We start from the raw sequence: 26,506 nt of genomic DNA on the forward strand, positions 1-26,506 counted from the left end.
TTAGCAGAGTGTGCTAGAGCAGTGAGTAAAACAAACTTAGGGAGGAGGCTTCTGATGTTGACATGCATGAAACCAAGGCTTTTTCGATCACAGAAGTCAACAAATGAGGGTGCCTGGGGACATGCAGGGCCTGGGTTTACCTCCACATCACCCGCGGAACAGAGAAGGAGTAGTATGAGGGTGCGGCTAAAGGCCATCAAAACTGGTCGCCTAGAGCGTTGGGGACAGAGAATAAGAGGAGCAGGTTTCTGGGCATGGTAGAATATATTCAGGGCATAATGCGTAGACAGGGGTATGGTGGGGTGTGGGTACAGCGGAGGTAAGCCCAGGCACTGGGTGATGATGAGAGAGGTTGTATCTCTGGACATGCTGGTTGTAATGGGTGAGGTCACCGCATGTGTGGGAGGTGGGACAAAGGAGGTATCAGGGGTATGAAGAGTAGAACTAGGGGCTCCATTGTGAACTAGAACAATGATAACTAACCTGAGCAACAGTATACAAGGCATATTGACATTTGAGAGAGACATACAGCGAGGCATACAGTAATCACAGGTGTTGGATTGGGAAAGCTAGCTAAAACAGTAGGTGAGACAACAGCTAATCAGCTGGCACAACAACAGCAGGTAAAATGGCGTTGACTAGGCAACGGGGCCGACAGATAAAACATAAACAAGCAGAATGGAGTACCGTGATTAATGGACAGTCCAGAGTGCATCAGCTATGTAGCCAAGAGATCAGTGTCCAGGGGGCAGCGGTGGATGGGGCAGGGAAGCTGGACTGGCGAGTGTTATCCAGGTTGAAAAAAGTTAACAATGACTAAATAGCTTGTAGCTAGTTAGCTGGTTAGCTTCTGGAGGTTCTTGAGTGTGTTCTAAAAATTAAAAATAATAGCGATTCCGTATCACATTGGGTGAGGCAGGTTTCCGGAAAGGTATAAACAGATTAAAAATCAAGAAGAGATAGAAAGTAAATATGGGTCCGGTGAGTGTTTGGGACGCGGCGATTCAGACGGTTAGCAGGCCTGTGCTAACAAGCTAACAGTTCGTAGGCCCGGGCTAAACAAGGTAGCAGTTGGCGGACCGGGGCTCGACAAGCTAGCAGTTTAGCAGGCCGAGTTTAGCAAGCAGGGAGATAGCGAGGGCTAGAGAGTTAGCCTTTGGGGGACGTCGCGATGGGGTGAGACTGTTTATTCCTCTTCATGCGGTGACATCGATAGACCGGTCGTGGGCCCGGGTATTGTAGCCCAGGAGTATGCTACGGAGGTAGCACAGGTGCGCTGGCCGGGCTAGCTTCACGCTAAGTGGGTGGAAACGCTAGCCAGGAGTAATCATCCGGGGTTGCGGTTTAGCTAGATAGCTAGTTGTGAAGATCCAGCTGAAAAATGTTCCATTTGCGGTGGGAATCCAGGGATGAATACGGGGATGAAAAATAAATAGGTCCATTATGCTCTGGTTAGTGTCACGTTGTTCGAACTGGCGAGAGCTTTCCGAGCTAAAGGTTAGCTTAGCTGATGACCGGTTAGCTGAAGACCGCTAGCATAGCTGGTGGTTAGCTGGCTAGCTTCAGTTGAGGGGTTCCGGTTCTGAAGTAAATATAAATACTTTAGGAAAAATAGCTACATTGGGTGAGGCGGGTTGCAGGAGAGTATTTGGAAGCTTAGGTTTAGCAAAATGTTTTTAAAGAGATATGCGAAGAGAAATATGTAAAAAAAGAAAAAGAAACGATATATACAAGGGACACGACGCGACAGGACGACTTACTGCTACGCCATCTTGGACCATCGAGTTGTTGGGGGTTGTTTCGACATGTTCACTATTTACTATTTTGAATGGACCAAAGACTGAGTCATTGAGTTGTTGGGGTTTGTTTCAATATGTTCATGATTGACCATTTGAAAACAGAGATTCATTGATATTTGTGAATTTACATTGCTTCTTGATGAAATGTGCAGATTTGTTAGTTACAGTGAGCAAGAACAACCAACACCATCGATCATAGTTAACAAGTTTTATTGTTGTTCCGCCATTGCCACACATATACCACAGGTGTCCTAAACCTCCTTCAGAACCCCATCAATACATCTTCCTTTATATATATATATATATATATGGACCAAAGGCTGACTCACACATATATTTATATAAAATATATAAAGTCAATAAAATCTACATCTGATGATAACAACATAAAATATAATTTTTTTAACACCTATTTATTAATTTCTTATGCAACAAACCTAGATAGTTGTTTTAGCTCTGTTTACTGTAAACAGTTTGAGAGGTGAATGTAAATATATTGCTTTTTATTTTAGTAAAATGGCACTTACTTAAAAAAAGATATATATATTTCACCTTTATTTAACCAGGTAGGCTACTTAACAAGAGGCACATCTCAACAGGTGGTCCAGGTAAATCATGGCATGGCACAGTTGGGGCTATCCTCTTTTGTTATTTATTGTTCCTCAAACAAGATGACGTCACAGATCCCCATCAGACCAACACCTTGAAAGCCTAAAAAGTTGTCTAACAAAACACATAAGTAAAAGATCAGACATTGCTAGAGGACTTCTTGCAGTTGGAAGACATTGCCGTTGCCATTGTAATGCATATAAAGACAATAAAAAAGAGAATATTGCTTTATGTTTGAGGTTTACTTTAATGAAATCAAAGGCATATTTATGAGCGTTAGAGCACAATTTAAATGCATGTACAGTTGAAGTCAGAAGTTTTCATACACTTATGTTGGAGTCATTAATTCAACCACTCCACACATTTCTTGTTAACAAACTATAGTTTTGGCAAGTCGTTAGGACATCTACTTTGTGCATGACACAAGTCATTTTTCCAACAATTGTTTACAGACAGATTATTTCACTTTTCACAATGCCAGTGGGTCATAAGTTTACATACACTAAGTTGACTGTGCCTTTAAACATCTTGGAAAATTCCAGAAAATTATGTAATGGCTTTTGAAGCTTCTGATAGGCTAATTGACATCATTTGAGTCAATTGGAGGTGTACCTGTGTATGTATTTCTAGCCCTACCTTCAAACTCAGTTCCTCTTTGCTTGACATCATTGGGAAATCAAAAGAAATCACCCAAGACCTCAGAAAAAAAATTGTAGATCTCCACATGTCTGGTTCATCCTTGGGAGCAATTTCCAAACGCATGAAGGTACCACGTTCATCTGTACAAACAATAGTATGCAAGTATAAACACCATGGACCACGCGGCCGTCATACCGCTCAGGAAGGAGACGCATTCTGTCTCCTAGAGATGAATGTACTTTGGTGCGAAAAGTTCAAATCAATACCAGAACAACAGAAAAGGACCTTGTGAAAATGCTGGAGGAAACAGGTACAAAGTATCTATATCCACAGTAAAACAAGTCCTATGTCGACATAACTTGAAAGGCCGCTCAGCAAGGAAGAAGCCACTGCTTCAAAACAGCCATAAAAAGCCAGACTATGGTTTGCAACTGCACATGGGGACAAAGATCGTACTTTTTGGAGAAATGTCCTCCTGTCTGATGAAACAAGAATTTAACTATTTGGCCATAATGACCATCGTGATGAAAGAAATAAAAGATGAAAAAAAATAATTATCTCTACTATTATTCTAACTGACTTAAGACAGGGAATTTTTATTAGGATTAAATGTCAGGAATTGGTAAAAACGGAGTTTAAATGTATTTGGCTAAGGTGTATGCAAACTTGCGACTTCAACTGTATCTTATTCATAAAGACAACATCAAAGCAAATCAGAGAAGATTACTCCGATATTTACTTTAATGAAGTCAAAGCCATATTTGTGATAGTTTTGGAGCCCAATCCTTTGTACAACAAACTTATTCAAACACTAACTATAGAAATTTGTTTATAATACAAGACATATTTACAGCGAATAGAATAAACTGTTGATCTTTGTGCAACATTTACACAAAATAGCAATGTAATTCAAAACAAAATTGAATCTAGTCCTAGGTCTTTAAGTAATTCTACAGGTGATTGCCTGAATGCATGACAAAGCAAAAATCAATTTCCCAGATGATCACTGTTTTGGATTTCTTCAGGTGAGACGCATATCTCCTTCGCAGTGTGGAAGAACAGTGGAAACCAGAAGCTTTTCTGCAATAAAATAAAGAATAAGAATAAGATATCACTTCTCCACATTAAGTAACCATTTCAATGAATGACTAGAATGCAACTTCAGAGCTAAAGAAAGTTGATTTGATGTTAAGTTATATGAAGTTAATATAAGACATTTCATGAAGCTAATATGATATGATGTTATTTCAAGTTGATATGACATATGAAATTGATGTGACATTATATGAAGATAATATGGTATGAACTTCTATATGAAGGTAGTACAATATGACGTTTTGGAGTTATACGTAGTTAATATGATATGATGTTATATGGAGGTAATGTTACAGGAAGTTTCATGAAGTAGATAGAAAATTAAGTTTTCTGAAGCTAAAATGTTATATGAAGTTGATATGATATGAAGTCATATGAAGCTATTATGATACATTTATAGTTGATATGATATGACATTATATGAAGCTAGTGTGATATGATACATTTATATGAAGTTGATATGATATGACATTATATGAAGCTAGTGTGATATGATACATTGCCTTCGGAAAGTATTCAGACCCCTTGACTTTTTCCACATTATGTTACGTTACTTTTTAATTTTATTTTTATTTCACCTTTATTTAACCAGGTAGGCTAGTTGAGAACAAGTTCTCATTTGCAACTGCGACCTGGCCAAGATAAAGCATAGCAGTGTGAACAGACAACACAGAGTTACACATGGAGTAAACAATTAACAAGTCAATAACACAGTAGAGAAAAAAAAGGGAGTCTATATACATTGTGTGCAAAAGGCATGAGGAGGTAGGCGAATAATTACAATTTTGCAGATGAACACTGGTGTGATAAATGATCAGATGGTCATGTACAGGTAGAGATATTGGTGTGCAAAAGAGCAGAAAAGTAAATAAATATAAACAGTATGGGGAAGAGGTAGGTAAAATTGGGTGGGCCATATACCGATAGACTATGTACAGCTGCAGCGATCGGTTAGCTGCTCAGATAGCAGATGTTTGAAGTTGGTGAGGGAGATAAAAGTCTCCAACTTCAGCGATTTTTGCAATTCGTTCCAGTCACAGGCAGCAGAGAACTGGAACGAAAGGCGGCCAAATGAGGTGTTGGCTTTAGGGATGATCAGTGAGATACACCTGCTGGAGCGCGTGCTACGTGTGGGTGTTGCCATCGTGACCAGTGAACTGAGATAAAGCGGAGCTTTACCTAGCATGGACTTGTAGATGACCTGGAGCCAGTGGGTCTGGCGATGATTATGTAGCGAGGGCCAGCCGACTAGAGCATACAGGTCACAGTGGTGGGTGGTATAAGGTGCTTTAGTAACAAAACGGATGGCACTGTGATAAACTGCATCCAGTTTGCTGAGTAGAGTATTGGAAGCTATTTTGTAGACATCGCCGAAGTCGAGGATCTGTAGGATAGTCAGTTTTACTAGGGTAAGTTTGGCGGCATGAGTGAAAGAGGCTTTGTTGCGAAATAGAAAGCCGATTTTGGATTAGATGAGTGATATGAGTCTGGAAGGAGAGTTTACAGTCTAGCCAGACACCTAGGTACTTATAGATTTCCACATATTCTAGGTCGGAACCATCCAGGGTGGTGATGCTAGTCGGGCGTGCGGGTGCAGGTAGCGAACGGTTGAAAAGCATGCATTTGGTTTCACTAGCGTTTAAGAGCAGTTGGAGGCCACGGAAGGAGTGTTGTATGGTATTGAAGCTCGTTTGGAGGTTAGATAGATCAGTGTCCAAGGAAGGGCCAGAAGTATACAGAATGGTGTTGTCTGTGTAGAGGTTGGATCAGGGAATCGCCCGCAGCAAGAGCAACATCATTGATATATACAGAGAAAAGAGTCGGCCCGAGAATTGAACCCTGTGGCACCCCCATAGAGACTGCCAGAGGACCGGACAACATGCCCTCCGATTTGACACATTGAACTCTGTCTGCAAAGTAGTTGGTGAACCAGGCAAGGCAGTCATTAGAAAAACCGAGGCTACTGAGTCTGCCGATAAGAATATGGTGATTGACAGAGTCGAAAGACTTGGCCAGACTTGGTCCAGGGTGTCTCTCCCTTTGAAGAGGGGAGAGAGGTTGAACAGGCTGGTAATATGGGTTGCGACAATAGCGGCGGATAGTTTCAGAAATAGAGGGTCCAGATTGTCAAGCCCAGCTTATTTGTACGGGTCCAGGTTTTGCAGCTCTTTCAGAACATCTGCTATCTGGATTTGGGTAAAGGAGAAGCTGGGGAGGCTTGGGCGAGTAGCTGCGGGGGGGGGCGGAGCTGTTGGCCGAGGTTGGAGTAGCCAGGAGGAAGGGATGGCCAGCCGTTGAGAAATGCTTGTTGAAGTTTTCGATAATCATGGATTTATCGGTGGTGACCGTGTTACCGAGCCTCAGTGCAGTGGGCAGCTGGGAGGAGGTACTCTTGTTCTCCATGGACTTCACAGTGTCCCAGACCTTTTTGGAGTTAGAGCTACAGGATGCAAATTTCTGCCTGAAGAAGCTGGCCTTTGCTTTCCTGACTGACTGCGTGTATTCGTTCCTGACTTCCCTGAACAGTTGCATATCGCGGGGACTATTCGAGGCTATTGCAGTCCGCCAGAGGATGTTCAAATCAAATCAAATCAAATTTTATTTGTCACATACACATGGTTAGCAGATGTTAATGCGAGTGTAGCGAAATGCTTGTGCTTCTAGTTCCGACAATGCAGTAATAACGAGCAAGTAATCTAACTAACAATTCCAAAAAAAAAACTACTGTCTTATACACAGTGTAAGGGGATAAAGAATATGTACATAAGGATATATGAATGAGTGATGGTACAGAGCAGCATAGGCAAGATACAGTAGATGATATCGAGTACAGTATATACATATGAGATAAGTATGTAAACCAAGTGGCATAGTTAAAGTGGCTAGTGATACATGTATTACATAAGGATGCAGTCGATGATATAGAGTACAGTATCAACGTATGCATATGAGATGAACAATGTAGGGTAAGTAACATTATATAAGGTAGCATTGTTTAAAGTGGCTAGTGATATATTTACATAATTTCCCATCAATTCCCATGATTAAAATGGCTGGAGTAGAGTCAGTGTCATTGACAGTGTGTTGGCAGTAGCCACTCAATGTTAGTGGTGGCTGTTTAACAGTCTGATGGCCTTGAGATAGAAGCTGTTTTTCAGTCTCTCGGTCCCAGCTTTGATGCACCTGTACTGACCTCGCCTTCTGGATGACAGCGGGGTGAACAGGCAGTGGCTCGGGTGGTTGATGTCCTTGATGATCTTTATGGCCTTCCTGTAGCATCGGGTGGTGTAGGTGTCCTGGAGGGCAGGTAGTTTGCCCCCGGTGATGCGTTGTGCAGACCTCACTACCCTCTGGAGAGCCTTACGGTTGAGGGCGGTGCAGTTGCCATACCAGGCGGTGATACAGCCCGCCAGGATGCTCTCGATTGTGCATCTGTAGAAGTTTGTGAGTGCTTTTGGTGACAAGCCGAATTTCTTCAGCCTCCTGAGGTTGAAGAGGCGCTGCTGCGCCTTCCTCACGATGCTGTCTGTGTGAGTGGACCAATTCAGTTTGTCTGTGATGTGTATGCCGAGGAACTTAAAACTTGCTACCCTCTCCACTACTGTTCCATCGATGTGGATGGGGGTGTTCCCTCTGCTGTTTCCTGAAGTCCACAATCATCTCCTTAGTTTTGTTGACGTTGAGTGTGAGGTTATTTTCCTGACACCACACTCCGAGGGCCCTCACCTCCTCCCTGTAGGCCGTCTCGTCATTGTTGGTAATCAAGCCTACCACTGTTGTGTCGTCCGCAAACTTGATGATTGAGTTGGAGGCGTGCATGGCCACGCAGTCGTGGGTGAACAGGGAGTACAGGAGGGGGCTCAGAACGCACCCTTGTGGGGCCCCAGTGTTGAGGATCAGCGGGGAGGAGATGTTGTTGCCTACCCTCACCACCTGGGGGCGGCCCGTCAGGAAGTCCAGTACCCAGTTGCACAGGGCGGGGTCGAGACCCAGGGTCTCGAGCTTGATGACGAGCTTGGAGGGTACTATGGTGTTGAATGCCGAGCTGTAGTCGATGAACAGCATTCTCACATAGGTATTCCTCTTGTCCAGATGGGTTAGGGCAGTGTGCAGTGTGGTTGAGATTGCATCGTCTGTGGACCTATTTGGGCGGTAAGCAAATTGGAGTGGGTCAAGGGTGTCAGGTAGGGTGGAGGTGATATGGTCCTTGACTAGTCTCTCAAAGCACTTCATGATGACGGATGTGAGTGCTACGGGCGGTAGTCGTTTAGCTCAGTTACCTTAGCTTTCTTGGGAACAGGAACAATGGTGGCCCTCTTGAAGCATGTGGGAACAGCAGACTGGTATAGGGATTGGTTGAATATGTCCGTAAACACACCGGCCAGCTGGTCTGCGCATGCTCTGAGGGCGCGGCTGGGGATGCCGTCTGGGCCTGCAGCCTTGCGAGGGTTAACACGTTTAAATGTCTTACTCACTTCGGCTGCAGTGAAGGAGAGACCGCATGATTCCGTTGCAGGCCGTGTCAGTGGCACTGTATTGTCCTCAAAGCGGGCAAAAAAGTTATTTAGTCTGCCTGGGAGCAAGACATCCTGGTCCGAGACTGGGCTGGGTTTCTTCCTGTAGTCCGTGATTGACTGTAGACCCTGCCACATACCTCTTGTGTCTGAGCCGTTGAATTGAGATTCTACTTTGTCTCTGTACTGGCGCTTAGCTTGTTTGATAGCCTTGCGGAGGGAATAGCTGCACTGTTTGTATTCAGTCATGTTACCAGACACCTTGCCCTGATTAAAAGCAGTGGTTCGTGCCTTCAGTTTCACACGAATGCTGCCATCAATCCACGGTTTCTGGTTAGGGAATGTTTTAATCGTTGCTATGGGAACGACATCTTCAACGCACGTTCTAATGAACTCGCACACCGTATCAGCGTATTCGTCAATGTTGTTGTCTGACGCAATACGAAACATCTCCCAGTCCACGTGATGGAAGCAGTCTTGGAGTGTGGAGTCAGCTTGGTCGGACCAGCGTTGGACAGACCTCAGCGTGGGAGCTTCTTGTTTTAGTTTCTGTCTGTAGGCAGGGATCAACAAAATGGAGTCGTGGTCAGCTTTTCCGAAAGGGGGCGGGGCAGGGCCTTATATGCGTCGCGGAAGTTAGAGTAACAATGATCCAGGGTCTTTCCACCCCTGGTTGCGCAATCAATATGCTGATAAAATTTAGGGAGTCTTGTTTTCAGATTAGCCTTGTTAAAATCCCCAGCTACAATGAATGCAGCCTCCGGATAAATCGTTTCCAGTTTGCAGAGAGTTAAATAAAGTTCGTTCAGAGCCATCGATGTGTCTGCTTGGGGGATATATACGGCTGTGATTATAATCGAAGAGAATTCTCTTGGTAGATAATGCGGTCTACATTTGATTGTGAGGAATTCTAAATCAGGTGAACAGAAGGATTTGAGTTCCTGTATGTTTCCTTCATCACACCATGTCACGTTGGCCATAAGGCATACGCCCCCGCCCGTCTTCTTACCAGAGAGATGTTTGTTTCTGTCGGCGCGATGCGTGGAGAAACCCGCTGGCTGCACCGCTTCGGATTGCGTCTCTCCAGTGAGCCATGTTTCCGTGAAGCAGAGAACGTTACAGTCTCTGATGTCCCTCTGGAATGCTACCCTTGCTCGGATTTCATCAACCTTGTTGTCAAGAGACTGGACATTGGCAAGAAGAATGCTGGGGAGTGGTGCACGATGTGCCCGTCTCCGGAGTCTGACCAGAAGACCGCTTCGTTTCCCTCTTTTTCTGAGTCGTTTTTTTTGGTCGCTGCATGTGATCCACTCGGTTACACTGGTTGTAAGGCAGAACTCAGGATCCGCATCGCGAAAAACATATTCTTGGTCGTACTGATGGTGAGTTGACGCTGATCTTATATTCAGTAGTTCTTGTCGGCTGTATGTAAAGAAACCTAAGATGACCTGGGGTACTAGTGTAAGAAATAACACGTAAAAAAAAAAAAACTGCATAGTTTCCTAGGAACGCGAAGCGAGGCGGCCATCTCTGTCGGCGCCGGAAGTGTTTTTGTTTTTGTGCTGGTCGAGGGCAGTCAGGTCTGGAGTGAACCAAGGGCTATATCTGTTCTTAGTTCTGCATTTTTTTGAACGGAGCATCTAAAATGGTGAGGAAGTTACTTTTAAAGAATAACCAGGCATCCTCAACTCATTTAATTATATATAATGTCATATCATATGAGCATCGTATATGCACATATCATAAGACATCAGGAGTTATATAAAGGAAATCTCATGTGAAGGTGATGTTATGTTTTAGGAAGTAGATATTAAGTTACAGTATAAGAAGCTAATATAATATGTTACTTCAACCTAATATTATATGAAGTTGATATGATGTTATATGAAGTCATTTAAAGCTAATGAAATGACACTATAATAAGGTAATGTGATATGTTTTATGAAGTTATATGAAGCTAATCTAATGCGTTATATTTAGTAGATATCATATTAAAGAAGCTAATAACAACTGATAAGTGAAGCTAATATGACATGAAGTTATATAAAGCTAATATAATATTATATGACGTTTTATGAAATGATTATGATATGACGTTATATGAAACCAATATGATGTTGTATGAAGCTAATATGTTATGATTTTATATGAAGGCAATAATACATTATGAAGCTAACATACATCAACGTGTATTGATCACATCTTTACTAATGCTGCAGCAATTTCCTTTAAAGCAGTATCCAAATCCATAGGATGTAGTGATCACAATATAATAGCCATATCTAGGAAAACCAAAGTTCGAAAGGCTGGGCCTAATATTGTGTATAAGAGGTCATACAATAAGTTTTGTAGTGATTCATATGTTAAAGATGTAAAGAATATTAGCCTGTCTGTGGTGTGTAGTGAGGAGTCACCAGACACTGCACTTGACACATTTATGAAATTGCTTATTCCAGTTACTAATAAGCATGCACCCATTAAGAAAATGACAATAAAAACTGTTAAATCCCCTTTGATTGACGAGGAATTTAAAAAATTGTATGGTTATGAGGGATGAGGCAAAAGGTATGGCAAATAAGTCTGGCAGCCCAACTGATAGGCAAACGTACTGCAAATTAAGAAATCATGTAAGTTTGTGTGCTTTTGGTGACAAGCCGAATTTCTTCAGCCTCCTGAGGTTGAAGAGGCGCTGCTGCGCCTTCTTCACCACGCTGTCTGTGTGGGTGGACCAATTCAGTTTGTCCGTGATTTGTACACCGAGGAACTTACTACCCTCTCCACTACTGTCCCATCGATGTGGATAAGGGGGTGCTCCCTCTGCTGTTTCCTGAAGTCCACGATCATCTCCTTTGTTTTGTTGACGTTGAGTGTGAGGTTAATTTCCTGACACCACACTCCGAGGGCCCTCACCTCCTCCTTGTAGGCCGTCTCGTCGTTGTTGGTAATCAAGCCTACCACTGTAGTTTTGTCTGCAAACTTTATGATTGAGTTTGAGGCGAGCATTGCCACGCAGTCGTGGGTGAACAGGGAGTACAGGAGAGGGCTCAGAACGCACCCTTGTGGGGCCCCAGTGTTGAGGATCAGCGGGGTGGAGATGTTGTTACCTACCCTCACCACCTGGGGGCGGCCCGTCAGGAAGTCCAGTACCCAGTTGCACAGGGTGGGGTCGAGACCTAGGGTCTTGATGATGAGTTGATGATTAGTTTGGAGGGTACTATGGTGTTAATTGCTGAGCTGTAGTCGATGAACAGCATTCTCACATAGGTATTCCTCTTGTCCAGATGGGTTAGGGCAGTGTGCAGTGTGGTTGTGATTGCGTCGTCTGTGGACCTATTGGGGCGGTAGGCAAATTGGAGTGAGTGCTGTGGGGCGGTAGTCGTTTAGCTCAGTTACCTTGGGAACAGCTTTCTTGGGAACAGGAACAATGGTGGCTCTCTTGAAGCATGTGGGAACAGCAGACTGGGATAAGGATTGATTGAATATGTCCGTAAACACACCAGCCAGCTGGTCTGCGCATGCTCTGAGGCGCGGCTGGGGATGCCATCAGGGCCTGCAGCCTTGCGAGGGCTAACACGTTTAAATGTTTTACTCACGTTGGCTGCAGTGAAGGAGAGTCCACAGGTTTTGGTAGCGCGCCGTGTCAGTGGCACTGTATTGTCCTCAAAGCGAGCAAAGAAGTTGTTTAGTCTGTCTGGGAGCAAGACATCCTGGTCCGCGATGGGGCTAGTTTTCTTTTTGTAATCCGTGATTGACTCTAGGACCCTGCCACATACCTCTTGTGTCTGAGCCGTTGAATTGCGACTCTACTATGTCTCTATACTGACGCCTAGCTTGTATGATTGTCTTGCGGAGGGAATAGCTACACTGTTTGTATTCGGTCATGTTTCCGGTCCCCTTGCCCTGATTAAAAGCAGTGGTTCGCACTTTCAGTTTCGCGCGAATGCTGCCATCTATCGGTTTCTGGTTTGGGAATGTTTTAATGGTTGCTATGGGTACGACATCGCTGATGCACTTGCTAATAAACTCGTTCACCGAATCAGCGTATTCGTCAATGTTGTTGTTTGACGCAGTGCGAAACTTATCCCACTCCACGTGATCGAAGCAATCTTGAGGCGTGGAATCAGATTGGTCGGACCAGCGTTGAACAGACCTGAGCGCGGGAGCTTCCTGTTTTAGTGGTCAGCTTTTCCAAAAGGAGGGCGGGGGAGGGCCTTATATGCGTTGCGGAAGTTAGAATAACAATGATCCAGGGTTTACCAGCCCTGGTAGCACAATCAATATACTGATAGAATTTAGGGAGTCTTGTTTTCAGATTAGCCTTGTTAAAATCCCCAGCTATGAATGCAGCCTAGGATATGTGGTTTCCAGTTTAAATAGAGTCAAATAAAGTTTGTTCAGGGCCGTCGATGTGTCTGCTTGGGGGTGAATATATGCGGCTGTGATTATAATCGAAGACAATTCTCTTGGTAGATAATGCGGTCGACATTTGATTGTGAGGTATTGTGAGGTAAATCAGGAGAACAGAAGGACTTGAGTTCCTGTATGTTGTTATGATCACACCACGTCTCGTTAATCATAAGGCATTACCCCCCCCCCCCTCTTCTTACCAGAAAGATGTTTGTTTCTGTCAGCGCAATGCGTGAAGAAACCAGCAGGCTGTACTGACTCCGATAGCGTGTCTCGAGTGAGCCATGTTTCCGTGAAGCAAAGAACGTTAGTCTCTTATGTCTCTCTGGAATACTACCCTTGCTCGGATTTCATCAACCTTGTTGTCAAGAGACTGGACATTGGCGATGCTCTGGAGCAGTGCGCGATATGCCCGTCTCCGGAGCCTGACCAGAAGACCGCTTCATCTGCCCCTTTTACGGCAACGTTGTTTTTGTTCGCCAGCTGGGATCCGATCCATTGTCCTGGGTGGTGGGCAAAACACAGGATCCGCTTCGAGGAAGTCGTATTCCTGGTCGTAATGATGGTAAGTTGACGTTGCTCTTAAATCCAGTATTTCCTCCCAACTGTATGTAATAAAACCTAAGATTACCAGGGGTACCAATGTAAAAAAAATATAATAATACTGCATAGTTTCCTAGGAACGCGAAGCGAGGCGGCCATCTCTGTTGGCGCCGGAAAAAGTTCTCCGGCGCCGACAGGTAGATGCAGGTATTCCCCAGGATAGTTGTTTAGGCCTCCTGCTTTTTTCAAACTTTACAAATGACATGCTACTGGCTTTGAGTAAATCCAGTGTGTTTATGTATGCAGATGACTCAACACTATACACGTCAGCTACTACAACGACTGAAATTACTGCAACACTTAACCTCTCTAGGATAGGGGACGCTAGCGTCTCACTTGGCAAAAAGCTATGGAAAATGCAGCGCTGCAAATTCAAATAAAATGATATAAAAATCTAACTTTCATGAAATCACACATGTAAAATACTAAATTAAAGCTACACTCGTTGTGAATCCAGCCAACATGTCAGATTTTAAAAAGGCTTTTCGGCAAAAGCATAAGAAGCTATTATCTGATGATAGCACAATAGTAAACAAAGAGGGTAGCATATTTCAACCCGGCAGACGCTACACAAAACGCAGAAATAAAATATAAAACATGCATTACCTTTGACGAGCTTCTTTTGTTGGCACTCCAATATGTCCCATAAACATCACAATTGGTCCTTTTGTTCGATTAATTCCATTGATATATATCCAAAATGTCAATTTATTTGGCGCGTTTGATCCAGAAAAACACTGGTTGAAAAATGGTTTCTCTCTTTGTTTACGGAGGTGCTATCCTCAGATAATAGCATCGTTTGCTTTCGCCGAAAAGCCTTTTTGAAATCTGACATATTGGCTGGATTCACAACAAGTGTAGCTTTATTTTGCTATCTTGCATGTGTGATTTAATGAAAGTTTGATTTTTATAGTAATTTATTTGAATTTGGCATGTCAATTTCTCATGGCTCAAAGTGGAAGAGAGATTGACATTGTAGTATCTTAAGAGGCTTCTTAAGTACAGTTTTAGTATTTAATTGTTACTGAGAATAACATTCCCTAATGCACCCGTCGTAAACTACCTGAGGACCCCAGGAAGAGTAGCTGCTCCCTTGGGGATCCATAATAAATACAAATATGATATTACATTATGATTCTAATATGATGTGACGTTACATGAAGAAGATATATGAATTTGACAAAGTATTTTCATTTCAAGTTAAAGTGTACTGTTAGCTAGCTAGCTAACGTTAGCTGTCTGGCTCGCTAACTAACGTTACGTCATGCGTTGGGTTTCATTGTTTACCTAGCTAGCTATCCAGCTACATTTCTTAACAAAAGACTCTCGTCCTAGTGTGGCAGAGAGCAGAATAACTGATGCATTTTTTGAACGCTCAACACCCGTTGAATATGTCCAGTGTCAGTAAACATTGCCAACAAATCACCCCTACTTATTGGCCAGAGTGTCAAGTGTGCGCTCTGAATGCGAAACACTCTGCATTTAGTAACGGACAATCTGACAGCACAGTTGCAGTCACCAATGCTCTGGATAACATAACAGCTTAACCAGCTCTGATAGGGCGGGTAATGTTCAGTGAGATGTTCTCTCTCTCTTAAATGTCTGGAAGTAGCTGGCAAGTTAGTACAGAAAGCACAGATCAACCCTTTAAAGAGATGGGTGGGGCTAAGGCTTAAGAGGGTGTGAACAATGCTGAATGGGTGTAGACAAAAAAGGGCTCTCCAATAGTAGTACCAAAACTTTGAAAGACGGTTTTCAAAAAAGTGAGTATACAAGTTCACCAACTTTCAAAGCAGAATTACTTTCCCATTGTTTCCTCAAATGCAATGTTTGATATGCCATTTTGTAGATATGAGTCTATTTTTATCCATGTAAAAAACAGATGTTAAAATGTTGGGACTGAATCTAGGTGGTGATTCACGTATGATATGAAGTTATATGAAGCTAAAATGATGACGCTATAAAAATATATATTTTTTCCCCCACCTTTTTTTTAACCAGGTAGGCCAGTTGAGAACAAGTTCTCATTTTAAAACTGAGACCTGGCCAAGATAAAGCAAAGCAGTGCGACACAAACAACACAGCGTTACACATGTAATAAACAAACGTACAGTCAATAACACAATAGAAAAAAATAAAATAAAAAGTATATATACAGTGAATGCAAATGAGGTAAGATAAGGGAGTTAAGGCAATAAATAGGCCATAGTGGCAAAATAAATTACAATTTTGAATTAATGCTGGAGTGATAATGTGTAGATGATGATGTGCAAGTAAAGATACTGGGGATGAGGTAGTTGGGTTAGAGCTATTTACAGATGGGCTGTGCACAGGTGCAATGAACGGTAAGCTGCTCTGACAGATGATGCTTAAAGCTAGTGAGGGAGATATTAGTCTCCAGCTTCAGTGATTTTTGCAATTCCTTCCAGTCATTGGCAGGAGAGAACTGGAAGGAAAGGCGTCCAAAGGAGGAGTTGGCTTTGGGGATGACCAGTGAGATATACCTGCTGGAGAGCGTGCTATGGGTTGGTGTTGCTATGGTGACCAGTGAGCTGAGATAAGGCGGGGCTTTACCTAGCAAAGACTTATAGATGACCTGGAGCCAGTAGGTTTGGCGACGAATATGAAGCGAGGGCCAGCCAATGAGAGCATACATGTCGCAGTGGTGGTTAGTATATGGGGCTTTGGTGACAAAACGGATGGCACTGTGATAGACTGCATCCAATTTGTTGAGTAGAGTGTTGGAGGCTATTTTGTAAATGACATCGCTGAAGTCGAGGATCGGTACGAGAGTCAGTTTGACGAGGATATGTTTAGCAGCTTAAGTGAAAGAGGCTTTGTTGCGAAACAGGAAGCTGATTCTAGATTTAATTTTGGATTGGAGATGCTTAATGTGACTCTTGAGGAGAATGTACAGTCTAACCAGACACCTAAGGTATTTGTAGTTGTCCACATATTCTAAGTCAGAACCGTCCAGAGTAGTGATGCTAGACGGGAGGGCAGTTGTGGGCAGTGATCGGTTGAACAGCATGCATTTAGTTTTAGTTTTACTAGCATTTAAGAGAATTTGGAGGCCACGGAAGGAGTTGAAGGATTAAAATTATTCTAAAGACCCCCATCATTGATTATGTTATTAATTTGCTTATGTGCCATTGTACTTATGCTCACTGTATAGCTGAACATTTAGGCCTCTCTGTGTCTAGCTCTCTTCCAAACCCGCAGCCCCGCATCTGTGGGAAAAGGTGAGAAAAGGGACTGAGGGTGATAGCGAGACACAGAGAGACGATGTCTGTTTTTCTATGAAATAAGGGCAGATTTGCATACCGCTGAGACAGGTTCTCAGAAACCTTGTGTTAAGAATAACTTGTTATTTTAGCTACACATGCAGGGTTGACAGAGGAAATCACACCACAAGGTGCAATCTTGGAGATGTCCTGTCTCTCTTTTATTGGGGGCAGAACACAGGAGAGACATCAGTTGTATGTCTAATGTTTGATCTTTGATTTCTGTCTGCAGCTGTAAATGGATAAAATTGTTATGATTTATAAGTGCACATTTTGAGTGTTCCTTACTTGTTAAGTAAATAACGGAGGCCATAAAAGTGGAACCAACAGAGTGTTGTATGGCATTGAAGCTCATCTGGAGGTTTGTTTAACACAGTGTCCAAAGAAGGAAAAGAAGTATACAGAATGGTATTGTCTGCGTAGAGGTGGATCAGAGAATCACCAGCAGTAAGAGCGACATCATTGATATATACAGAGAAAAGAGTCGGCTCGAGAATTGAACTCTGTGGCACCCCATAGAGACTGCCAGAGATCCGGACAACAGGCCCTCCGATTTAACACACTGAACTCTATCTGAGAAGTAGTTGGTGGACCAGGCAAGGCAGTCATTTGAAAAACCAGGGCTGTTGAGTCTGCCGATAAGAATGCGGTGATTGACAAAGTCGAAAGCCTTAGCCAGGTCGATGAAGACGGCTGCACAGTACTGTGCATGACCAGCTTAGAAACCAAACACACCAAGACAATCATGAAGAGGGCACGACAAAGCCTATTCCCCTCAGGAAACTAAAAAGATGTGGCATTGGTCCTGAGATCCTCAAAAGGTTCTACAGCTGTAACATCGAGAGCATCCTGACTGGTTGCATCACTGCCTGGTACGGAAATTGCTCGGCCTCTGACCACAAGGCACATCAGAGGGTAGTGTGTACGGCCCAGTACATCACTGGGGCTTAGCTGCCTGCCATTCAGGACCTCTACACAGGGCGGTGTCAGACGAAGGCCCTAAAAAGCCACCCCACCCCAGCCACCCCAGTCATAGATTTTTCTCTCTACTACCACATGGCAAGCGGTACCGGAGTGCCAAGTCTAGGACAAAAAGGCTTCTCAACAGTTTTTACCCCCCAAGCCATAAGACTCCTGAACAGGTAATCAAATGTCTACACAGACTATTTGCACTGCCTGGTACGGCAACTGCTCGGCCTACAGAAGGTAGTGGGTATGGCCCAGTACATCACTGGGGCTAAGCTGCCTGCCATCCAGGACCTCTACACCAGGCGGTGTCAGACGAAGGCCCTAAAAATTGTCAATGATCCCAGCCACACCAGTCATAGGCTATTCTCTCTACTACCACATGGCAAGCGGTACCGGAGGGCCAAGTCTAGGACCAAAAGGCTTCTCAACAGTTTTTACCCCCCAAGCCATAAGACTCCTGAACAGGAAATCATACACATCACAGACAAACTGAATTGGTCCACTCACACAGACAGCATCGTGAGGAAGGCGCAGCAGCGCCTCTTCAACCTCAGGAGGCTGAAGAAATTCGGCTTGTCACCAAAAGCACTCACAAACTTCTACAGATGCACAATCGAGAGCATCCTGGCGGGCTGTATCACCGCCTGGTATGGCAACTGCACCGCCCTCAACCGTAAGGCTCTCCAGAGGGTAGTGAGGTCTGCACAACGCATCACCGGGGGCAAACTACCTGCCCTCGAGGACACCTACACCACCCGATGCTACAGGAAGGCCATAAAGATCATCAAGGACATCAACCACCCGAGCCACTGCCTGTTCACCCCGCTGTCATCCAGAAGGCGAGGTCAGTACAGGTGCATCAAAGCTGGGACCGAGAGACTGAAAAACAGCTTCTATCTCAAGGCCATCAGACTGTTAAACAGCCACCACTAACATTGAGTGGCTACTGCCAACACACTGTCAATGACACTGACTCTACTCCAGCCACTTTAATCATGGGAATTGATGGGAAATGATGTAAATATATCACTAGCCACTTTAAACAATGCTACCTTATATAATGTTACTTACCCTACATTATTCATCTCATATGCATACGTAGATACTGTACTCTATATCATCGACTGCATCCTTATGTAATACATGTATCACTAGCCACTTTAACTATGCCACTTGGTTTACATACTCATCTCATATGTATATACTGTACTCAATATCATCTACTGTATCTTGCCTATGCTGCTCTGTACCATCACTCATTCATATATCCTTATGTACATATTCTTTATCCCCTTACACTGTGTATAAGACAGTAGTTTTTTTGGAATTGTTAGTTAGATTACTTGTTCGTTATTACTGCATTGTCGGAACTAGAAGCACAAGCATTTCGCTACACTCGCATTAACATCTGCTAACCATGTGTATGTGACAAATAAAATTTGATTTGATTTGATTTCTGAAATGGCTACCCGGACTATTTGCATTGTGTGTCCCCCAACCCCTCTTTTTTACGCTGCTGCTACTCTCTGTTTATCATATATGCATAGTCACTTTAACTATACATTCATGTACAAACTACCTCAACCAGCCCGACTAACCGGTGCCCCCACACATTGGCTACCTGGACTGTCTGCGTTGTGTCCCGCCACGAGCCACCCACCACCCACCACCCACCAACCCATCTTTTACGCTACTGCTACTCTCTGTTCATCATATATGCATAGTCACTTTAACCATACCTACATGTACATACTACCTCAATCAGCCCGACTAACCGGTGCCTGTATATAGCCTCGCTACTGTATATATCCTCGCTACTGTATATAGCCTCGCTACTGTTATAGCCTCGCTACTGTATATAGCCTTGCTACTGTATATAGCCTCGCTACTGTATATAGCCTCGCTACTGTATATAGCCTCTCTACTGTTATTTTCCACAGTCTTTTTTACTGTTGTTTTTATTTCTTTACTTATCTATTGTTCACCTAATACCTTTTTTTAACTTAAAAATTGCACTGTTGGTTAGAACCTGTAAGTAAGCATTTGACTGTAAGGTCTACTTTGATTTGTACTGGTACCCCCTGTATATAGCCTCACTATTGCTATGTACTGCTGCTCTTTTACTATTTGTTATTCTTATCTCTTACTTTTTTATTTAGTTATTTATTTTCAGTATTTTATTTTTTATTTGTTTTTATTATTGTAATTTTTTGTATTATTTTTGTCTTTTTTTCCTTTTCTTTTTTAGGTATTTTCTTTAAACTATGTGACAAATACAATTTGATTTGATTTGACCATGGACGTCCAGTCATTGTTTTAACGCTAGATAGCAACTTCATTCAAACTGCATGCAGAAACATAAAAATGCTACCCACGAGTTGATTTGATTTGGATCTCTTGGACTAATCTTCCAAGAGTCCTTAAACGAGTTCATTTTACTGGGCCAAAATCCCAACGTATCCAGTTAAGTTATATGAAGCTAATATAAGATGTTACATGAAGCTAATATGATATTAAGTTATACGAAATGGAAATGTTGGGATTTTGGTCCAGAGTCAGATGAACTTGTTTAAGGACTATAGGAAGCTAATATGATAGAACCCATACTTGTTTTAGCAGTCTCAGCAGAGCAGTCCTCTTCGTTGGAGGCCTCGTCTTGGCTCTTTTGTGGCTGATCATAGCATGAAGTTGCTGCACCCTCTGGTCTGCGTTGTCGTTGTAGAACTGTTCTGAGACCAGTAGTTTGAGCTGACCCATCTTGGCAGACAGCAGGTCTAGGACCAGTAGAACAACCAGGATAACAGACAGTGGGACCAGGGACCTGGAGACGAACAGGGATGGTTGGGGTTAGGGTTATCAGGTCTAGGACCAGTAGATAACAGACAGTGGGACCAGGGACCTGGAGACGAACAGGGATGGTTGGGGTTAGGATTATCAGGTCTAGGACCAGTAGATAACAGACAGGGGGACCAGAGACCTGGAGACGAACAGGGAGGGTTGGGGTTAGGGTTAGCAGGTCTAGGACCAGTAGATAACAGTCAGGGGGACCAGAGACCTGGAGACGAACAGGGAGGGTTGGGGTTAGGGTTAGCAGGTCTAGGACCAGTATATAACAGACAGGTCGACCACAGACCTGGAGACAGGACTCGCAATTACCTTCTTTTGTCACCGTACAGGTACCGTCCCGAAGTGCAATTTCAACTGTCCCAAACTGAACTTGAACAGTCCCAAATAGATGTTTTATATGCCAACATGGGTCTAGGTAATTTGCAGTGCTTTTAAAGTAGTTTGTGTATTTCTGAGACAGCTACAGTCTATATTACATAAACTTAATTTGGTAAGAAAAATATGTAGCATCTTGATGAAAGCAAACATCTATTACATTATTAATAATTGTAATTTATTAATTGAACATGTATACAATGTTATTTTTTAAATTTGTTTAACTAGGCAAGTCAGTTAAGAACACATTTTTATTTACAATGAAGGCCTATCTCAGCCAAACCCTAACCTGGACGAAGCTAGGCCAATTGTGTGCCTCCCTATGGGACTCCCAATCACGGCTGGTTGTGATACAGCCTGGAATTGAACCAGGGACTGTAGTGATGCCTCTTGCACTGAGATGCACTGAGATTCAGTGCCTTAGACCGCTGCACCACTCGGGCGCCATCGATCTAGGACACGTAGATAACATCAGGCCGAACACAGACCTGGAGAGGAGCAGGGAGGGCTGGGGAAGGCAATCCTCCTGAAAGAGGGTGAAGGTGTAGGAGAAATCCTCCATGATGACTCCGCCTGGGAGAGAGATAAACACGATGCTGTTGTCTTCCTGATGAATGGGAAAGAGATAAAAAGAGATTGATGCCAGCCTTTGACCTAACCTAGCTAGCATCAGGGTTAGGGTTGGAGCTGGAGTTATGTTAGGTTTTAAACCATCTCTGGAGGAGTATCTCATTAAAGTGTTACCAAGATGTTCTATCATCCTATTAAAATCAAACATTTCAAATAAAATGTGATACAATTGTATTTGTCACATGCCCTCAACCAACAATGCAGTTTTAAGAAAATATAGTTAAGAAAATATTTAATTAATAAACGAAAGTAAATAGATATATATATATAAAGTAACACAGTGAAATAACAATAATGAGGCTATATACAGGGGGTACCGGTACCGACATGACATTGTATGGTTTTCTGAACCTCCAAGCATGGCGACTAACGTTTAGGTTTATCTTTAGGTTAATGCTGAATGGTTCCAGTTCAACTCACGTTTAGGTTCATCTTTAGGTTAATGCTGAATGGTTTCAGTTCCAGAAGGTGTTTGTTGATAATCAGAATAAGCCAGTAGAGCAGGGCGTCCAGGGAGATGAATAAGAGCCAGGTTGGGAGGTGGGTGAGCACTGGAACCAGGAACCAGAGCATGGTGTAGCCCTCTCTCCGTGTGAAGCGGGCGGAGGGGATAGAGCGGAACTGATCTGCCTCCTCTGGGCTCAGAGGGAGGAGGTAGGGCTTCCCCTCAGCTCTCTGTTGATCATCGTATCTAATAAACCTGCTGGTGATGAAAGTGTTCTGGTACTTGAGGTTGAAGAAGTATTTTCTGAGGAACAGGGTAGTGGTGATGATGACCAGGGTGACCCCTAGTACCGGGACTCCTCTCTGGAACACAGCCATCACCAGGTCGATGCACACCTCAGCGCTCTTCGCTGTTGTGTTCAGTGTCCGGACAGCATCCTGAAGTTTCACCGTCAGATCGTTGGACTCAACGCTGTGTCCGACGGTGAATGATGACTCGTACTTGACAACTCCAAAGTCTATGAACTTGTTGAGCTTCTCGCCCACCCACCTCAGCAGATTGACATAGTTATTTATTGGACTGACGTCCAACAACACTCTCTTCTTCTCCAGGTTACACACCAGACTTCTGGACACTTCTCTGAGGTTTCTGGTGAATGAATGGATGAATAAATTGATTACTAAATGGATACATTTTTTTTTACAGATGGTATTAAAATGTTTCTTATCCTTGCGCTGTTTGTGACCAGATTTCCCTGGATGCAAATTATTTGACAGATATTTTTGAAAATATTTGCAGAGTTGTGATGTTTAACTCGACTCGTCTTAACCATGTGGATCTAAATAAATAACTTTCATAGCTCTACAACAAAGAACGCCACTAACTTTTTTTTAGTTTAACCTTCCTTTCACTAGGTAATCAGTTAAGAACAAATTCTTATTTACAATTGGTATTTTATTAGGATCTCCATTAGCTGTTGCAAAAGCAGCAGCTACTCTTCCTGGGGTCCACACAAAACATGAAACATAATACAGAATGAAAAAAATACAGAACATCATCAGACGAGAACAGCTCAAGGACAGAACTACATAGATTTTTAAAAAGGCACACATAGCCTACATGTCAATGCATACACAAAAACTATCTGGATCAAATAGGAGAGAGTTGTTGGGCCGTGAGGTGTTGCTTTATCTGTTTTTTGAAACCAGGTTTGCTGTTTATTTGAGCAATATGAGATGGAAGGAAGTTCCATGCAATAAGGGCTCTATATAATACTGTATGTTTTCTTGAATTTGTTCTGGATTTGGGGACTATGAAAAGACCACTGTTGGCATATCTGGTGGGATAAGTGTGTGTGTCAGAGCTGTGTGTAAGTTGACTATGCAAACAATTTGGGATTTTATCAAAAGAAGTGATGCAGTAAGTCTCTCCTCAACCCTTGGCCAAGAAAGACTGGCATGCATAGTATTTATATCAGCCCTCTGATTACAATTAAGAGCAAACGCAGCTTAACTAGATCTTTCCTTGCAGCACTGACCCACACGACTGGACAATATTCAAAATTACACAACTAGAGCCTGCAGAATTGGCTTTTTGGAGAATGGTGTCAAAAAATCAGAGCATCTCTTTATTACGGCCAGACTTCTCCTCATCTTTGCAACCATTGAATCTTTATGTTTGACCATGACAGTTTACAATCTAAGGTAACGCCAAGTAATTTAGTCTCCTCAACTTGTTCAACAGCCACACCATTCATTACCAGATTCAGCTGAGGTCTAGCACTTAGGGAATGATTTGTACCAAATACAATGCTCTTAGTTTTAGAGATGTTCAGGAGCAGTTTATTACTGGCCACCCATTCCAAAACAGACTGCAACTCATTGTTAAGGGTTTCAGTAACTTCATTAGCTGTGATTGTTGATGTGTATATGGTTGAGTCATCAGCATTCATGAACACACAAGCTTTGTTTAATGACAGTGGCAGGTCATTGGTGAAAATAGAAAAGAGTAGAGAGTCTAGAGAGCTGCCCTGCAGTACACCACACTTTACATGTTTGACATTAGAGAAGCTTCCATTAAAGAAAACGCTTTGAGTTCGATAGATAGCTCTAAATCCACGATATGGCAGAGGTTGAAAAGCCATAGCACTTAAGTTTTTTCAACAACAGGTTCTGGTCAATAATATCAAAGCCTGCACTAAAATCTAACAGTACAGCTCCCACAATCTTCTTATTATCAATTTCTTTCAACAAATCATCAGTCATATGTGTCAGTGCAGTACATGTTGAGTGCCCTTCTCTATAAGCATGCTGATCTGTCTGTTGTTAATTTGTTTACAGAGAAATAGCATTGTATTTGGTCAAACACAATTTTTTCCAACAGTTTGCAAAGAGCTGGCAGCAAGTTTTATAGGTCTGCTGTTAGAACCAGTAAAGGTCACTTTATCACTCTTGGGAAGCGGAATTACTAGGCTCAGATAATAAAAAAAATATGACAGATAGGAGTGGCTATGGAGTCAGCTATCATCCTCCGTAGCTTTCTATCAAAGTTGTCAATGCAAGGAGGTTTGTCCTTTTTGATAGTTAACAGTAATTTTTCCACCTCTCTCAAACCAACTTTACAAAATTCAAACTTGCACTGTTTCAATATTTGTTTTTTTTTATGCATGAATATAATTTCTCACTGTTTGTCATGGACATTTCCTGCCTAAGTTTGCCCACTTTGCCAATGAAATAATCATTAAAATAATTGGCAACATAAAATGGTTTTGTGATGAATAAGCTTAGATGTGTTTCTACATCTGCATTGCTTGCTCTTTGGGGATTTAGGCTGGGTTTCTTTACAAGCACTTTGTGACATCTGCTGATTTTAACAATGACTTTGACTACATTTTACCTCCACCAACATGTACAAATTACCCCGACTAACCTAACATTGACTCTGTACTGGTTCCCCCTGTATATAGCCTCATTATTGTTATTTTATTGTGTTACTAGAATTTTTCACTTTAGTTGATTTAGTAAATATTTTTAAAACTCTATTTTCGTTATAACTGCATTGTTGGTTTAGGGCTTGTAAGTAAGCATTTCATGGTTAGGTCTACACCTGATGTATTCTGCGCATGTGACAAATAAAATGTTATTTTGTTTGAATTTGACCTCTGAATGTACATGACATGTACAGTTTTTTGATCTTTTCGTACCCAAGGGAACAATTTGTACACTAACCGTAGCCATATTTCTAAGAGTCTAAACCTAACCCTTACTCTAAGCCTAACCCCTTACCCTAACCCACCTTAAGGTGTTCTGGACATTCCAGAGGATCACCAGCCCAGTGCCTGCCGTCAGAAGCAGGTTCCTGCCCTGCTTCATAGTGCAGGAGATAAGAAACAGCAAGGAGAAGCAGCGGACTCTCTTGGAGCAGAACAGGACAGCTGTCAACAGGAGTGAGCAGCAGCCTGAGGTGACTCCACACACCACTAGCCTGTAGTTCAGAGAGAAGTAGAGGCCCAGTAGGAGGGCCCCTCCCAAGGCCAGGCTCAGGGTCAAGCAGCTGAGGAAGTGGAGGAGGATATGTCTCCAGCCCTTCCTGTGGTCCGAGGTGTAGAGCAGGACCATCATGGACCAGACCCGGAACAGAGCCAGCCTCTCAAGTTGGGATGGCATTGTAGTAGGAGGAGCAGGTTGAGGGTTTGGAGAACAGGTCCAAAATGAAGAGTAAAATAATATGGAGAAATAAGTGAAATAATATCTAGTGGCACGCCCCTCTTCACTCTGACGCTACCTCTCTTTGACTGTCTGACCTGACTAACCCTAACCCTAACCCTTTCTATGACTGTCAGACTGCTTCACTGTGTCTCTTGTTTAAAGGAACAGTTTGTGAATCCGCTAACCATAATTGCACTAATCTAATCATAGAAGCAGGTTTTGAAATGTCATGTCCTGTAATGATGTGTGTAATGGTCTGTTGTGTATTGCTGTAATGGTTTGTGGGAGGATGTCTTGGTTTGGTTCCAACTTCAAGACATGCAGAGGAAAGCATGTCTTGACAACTGATAACTTAGCTAGGGAAATACCACTTCCTTATTTGTATGACAAATTCAACTTCTATCATTCCTTCTGTAGTGTCTATTGACAACAACCTGTCATCTAATTATATACAGGCTAGTTCACAAAGAAACACAAAAAGTAGGATATCAATGTAATTTGTCTCAAAACAAGAAACAATTAAAAATATATATTGTGGCATTTACCTATTTCCATATAGCATATGTGAACCGATTCAGGAAAC

The 26,506-nt window shown here is 42.8% G+C and overlaps 1 protein-coding gene across 2 annotated transcripts; it reads right to left on the reverse strand.

The window, feature by feature from the left end:
• Positions 1–3,651: 3,651 nt before the first annotated feature.
• Positions 3,652–26,142, reverse strand: LOC112246161 (dendritic cell-specific transmembrane protein). 2 transcript variants are annotated; one of them, XM_024414440.2, is made up of 5 exons: positions 25,511–26,140; positions 22,192–22,864; positions 21,630–21,748; positions 20,527–20,740; positions 3,652–4,127 (listed from the first exon to the last, which is right to left on the reverse strand). In XM_024414440.2, the coding sequence occupies exons 1-5, from the start codon at positions 25,879–25,881 to the stop codon at positions 4,035–4,037; spliced, it is 1,470 nt and encodes a 489-aa protein (XP_024270208.1). In that variant the 5' UTR covers positions 25,882–26,140; the 3' UTR covers positions 3,652–4,034. The 2 variants fall into 2 exon arrangements, with proteins under 2 accessions (XP_024270208.1, XP_024270209.1); XM_024414441.2 differs by lacking the exon at positions 3,652–4,127 and having other exon boundaries at positions 20,607–20,818; positions 25,511–26,142.
• Positions 26,143–26,506: the final 364 nt, after the last annotated feature.

This window comes from Oncorhynchus tshawytscha, linkage group LG13 (genome assembly GCF_018296145.1).
Source record: "Oncorhynchus tshawytscha isolate Ot180627B linkage group LG13, Otsh_v2.0, whole genome shotgun sequence".
Taxonomy (NCBI): Eukaryota; Metazoa; Chordata; class Actinopteri; order Salmoniformes; family Salmonidae; genus Oncorhynchus; species Oncorhynchus tshawytscha.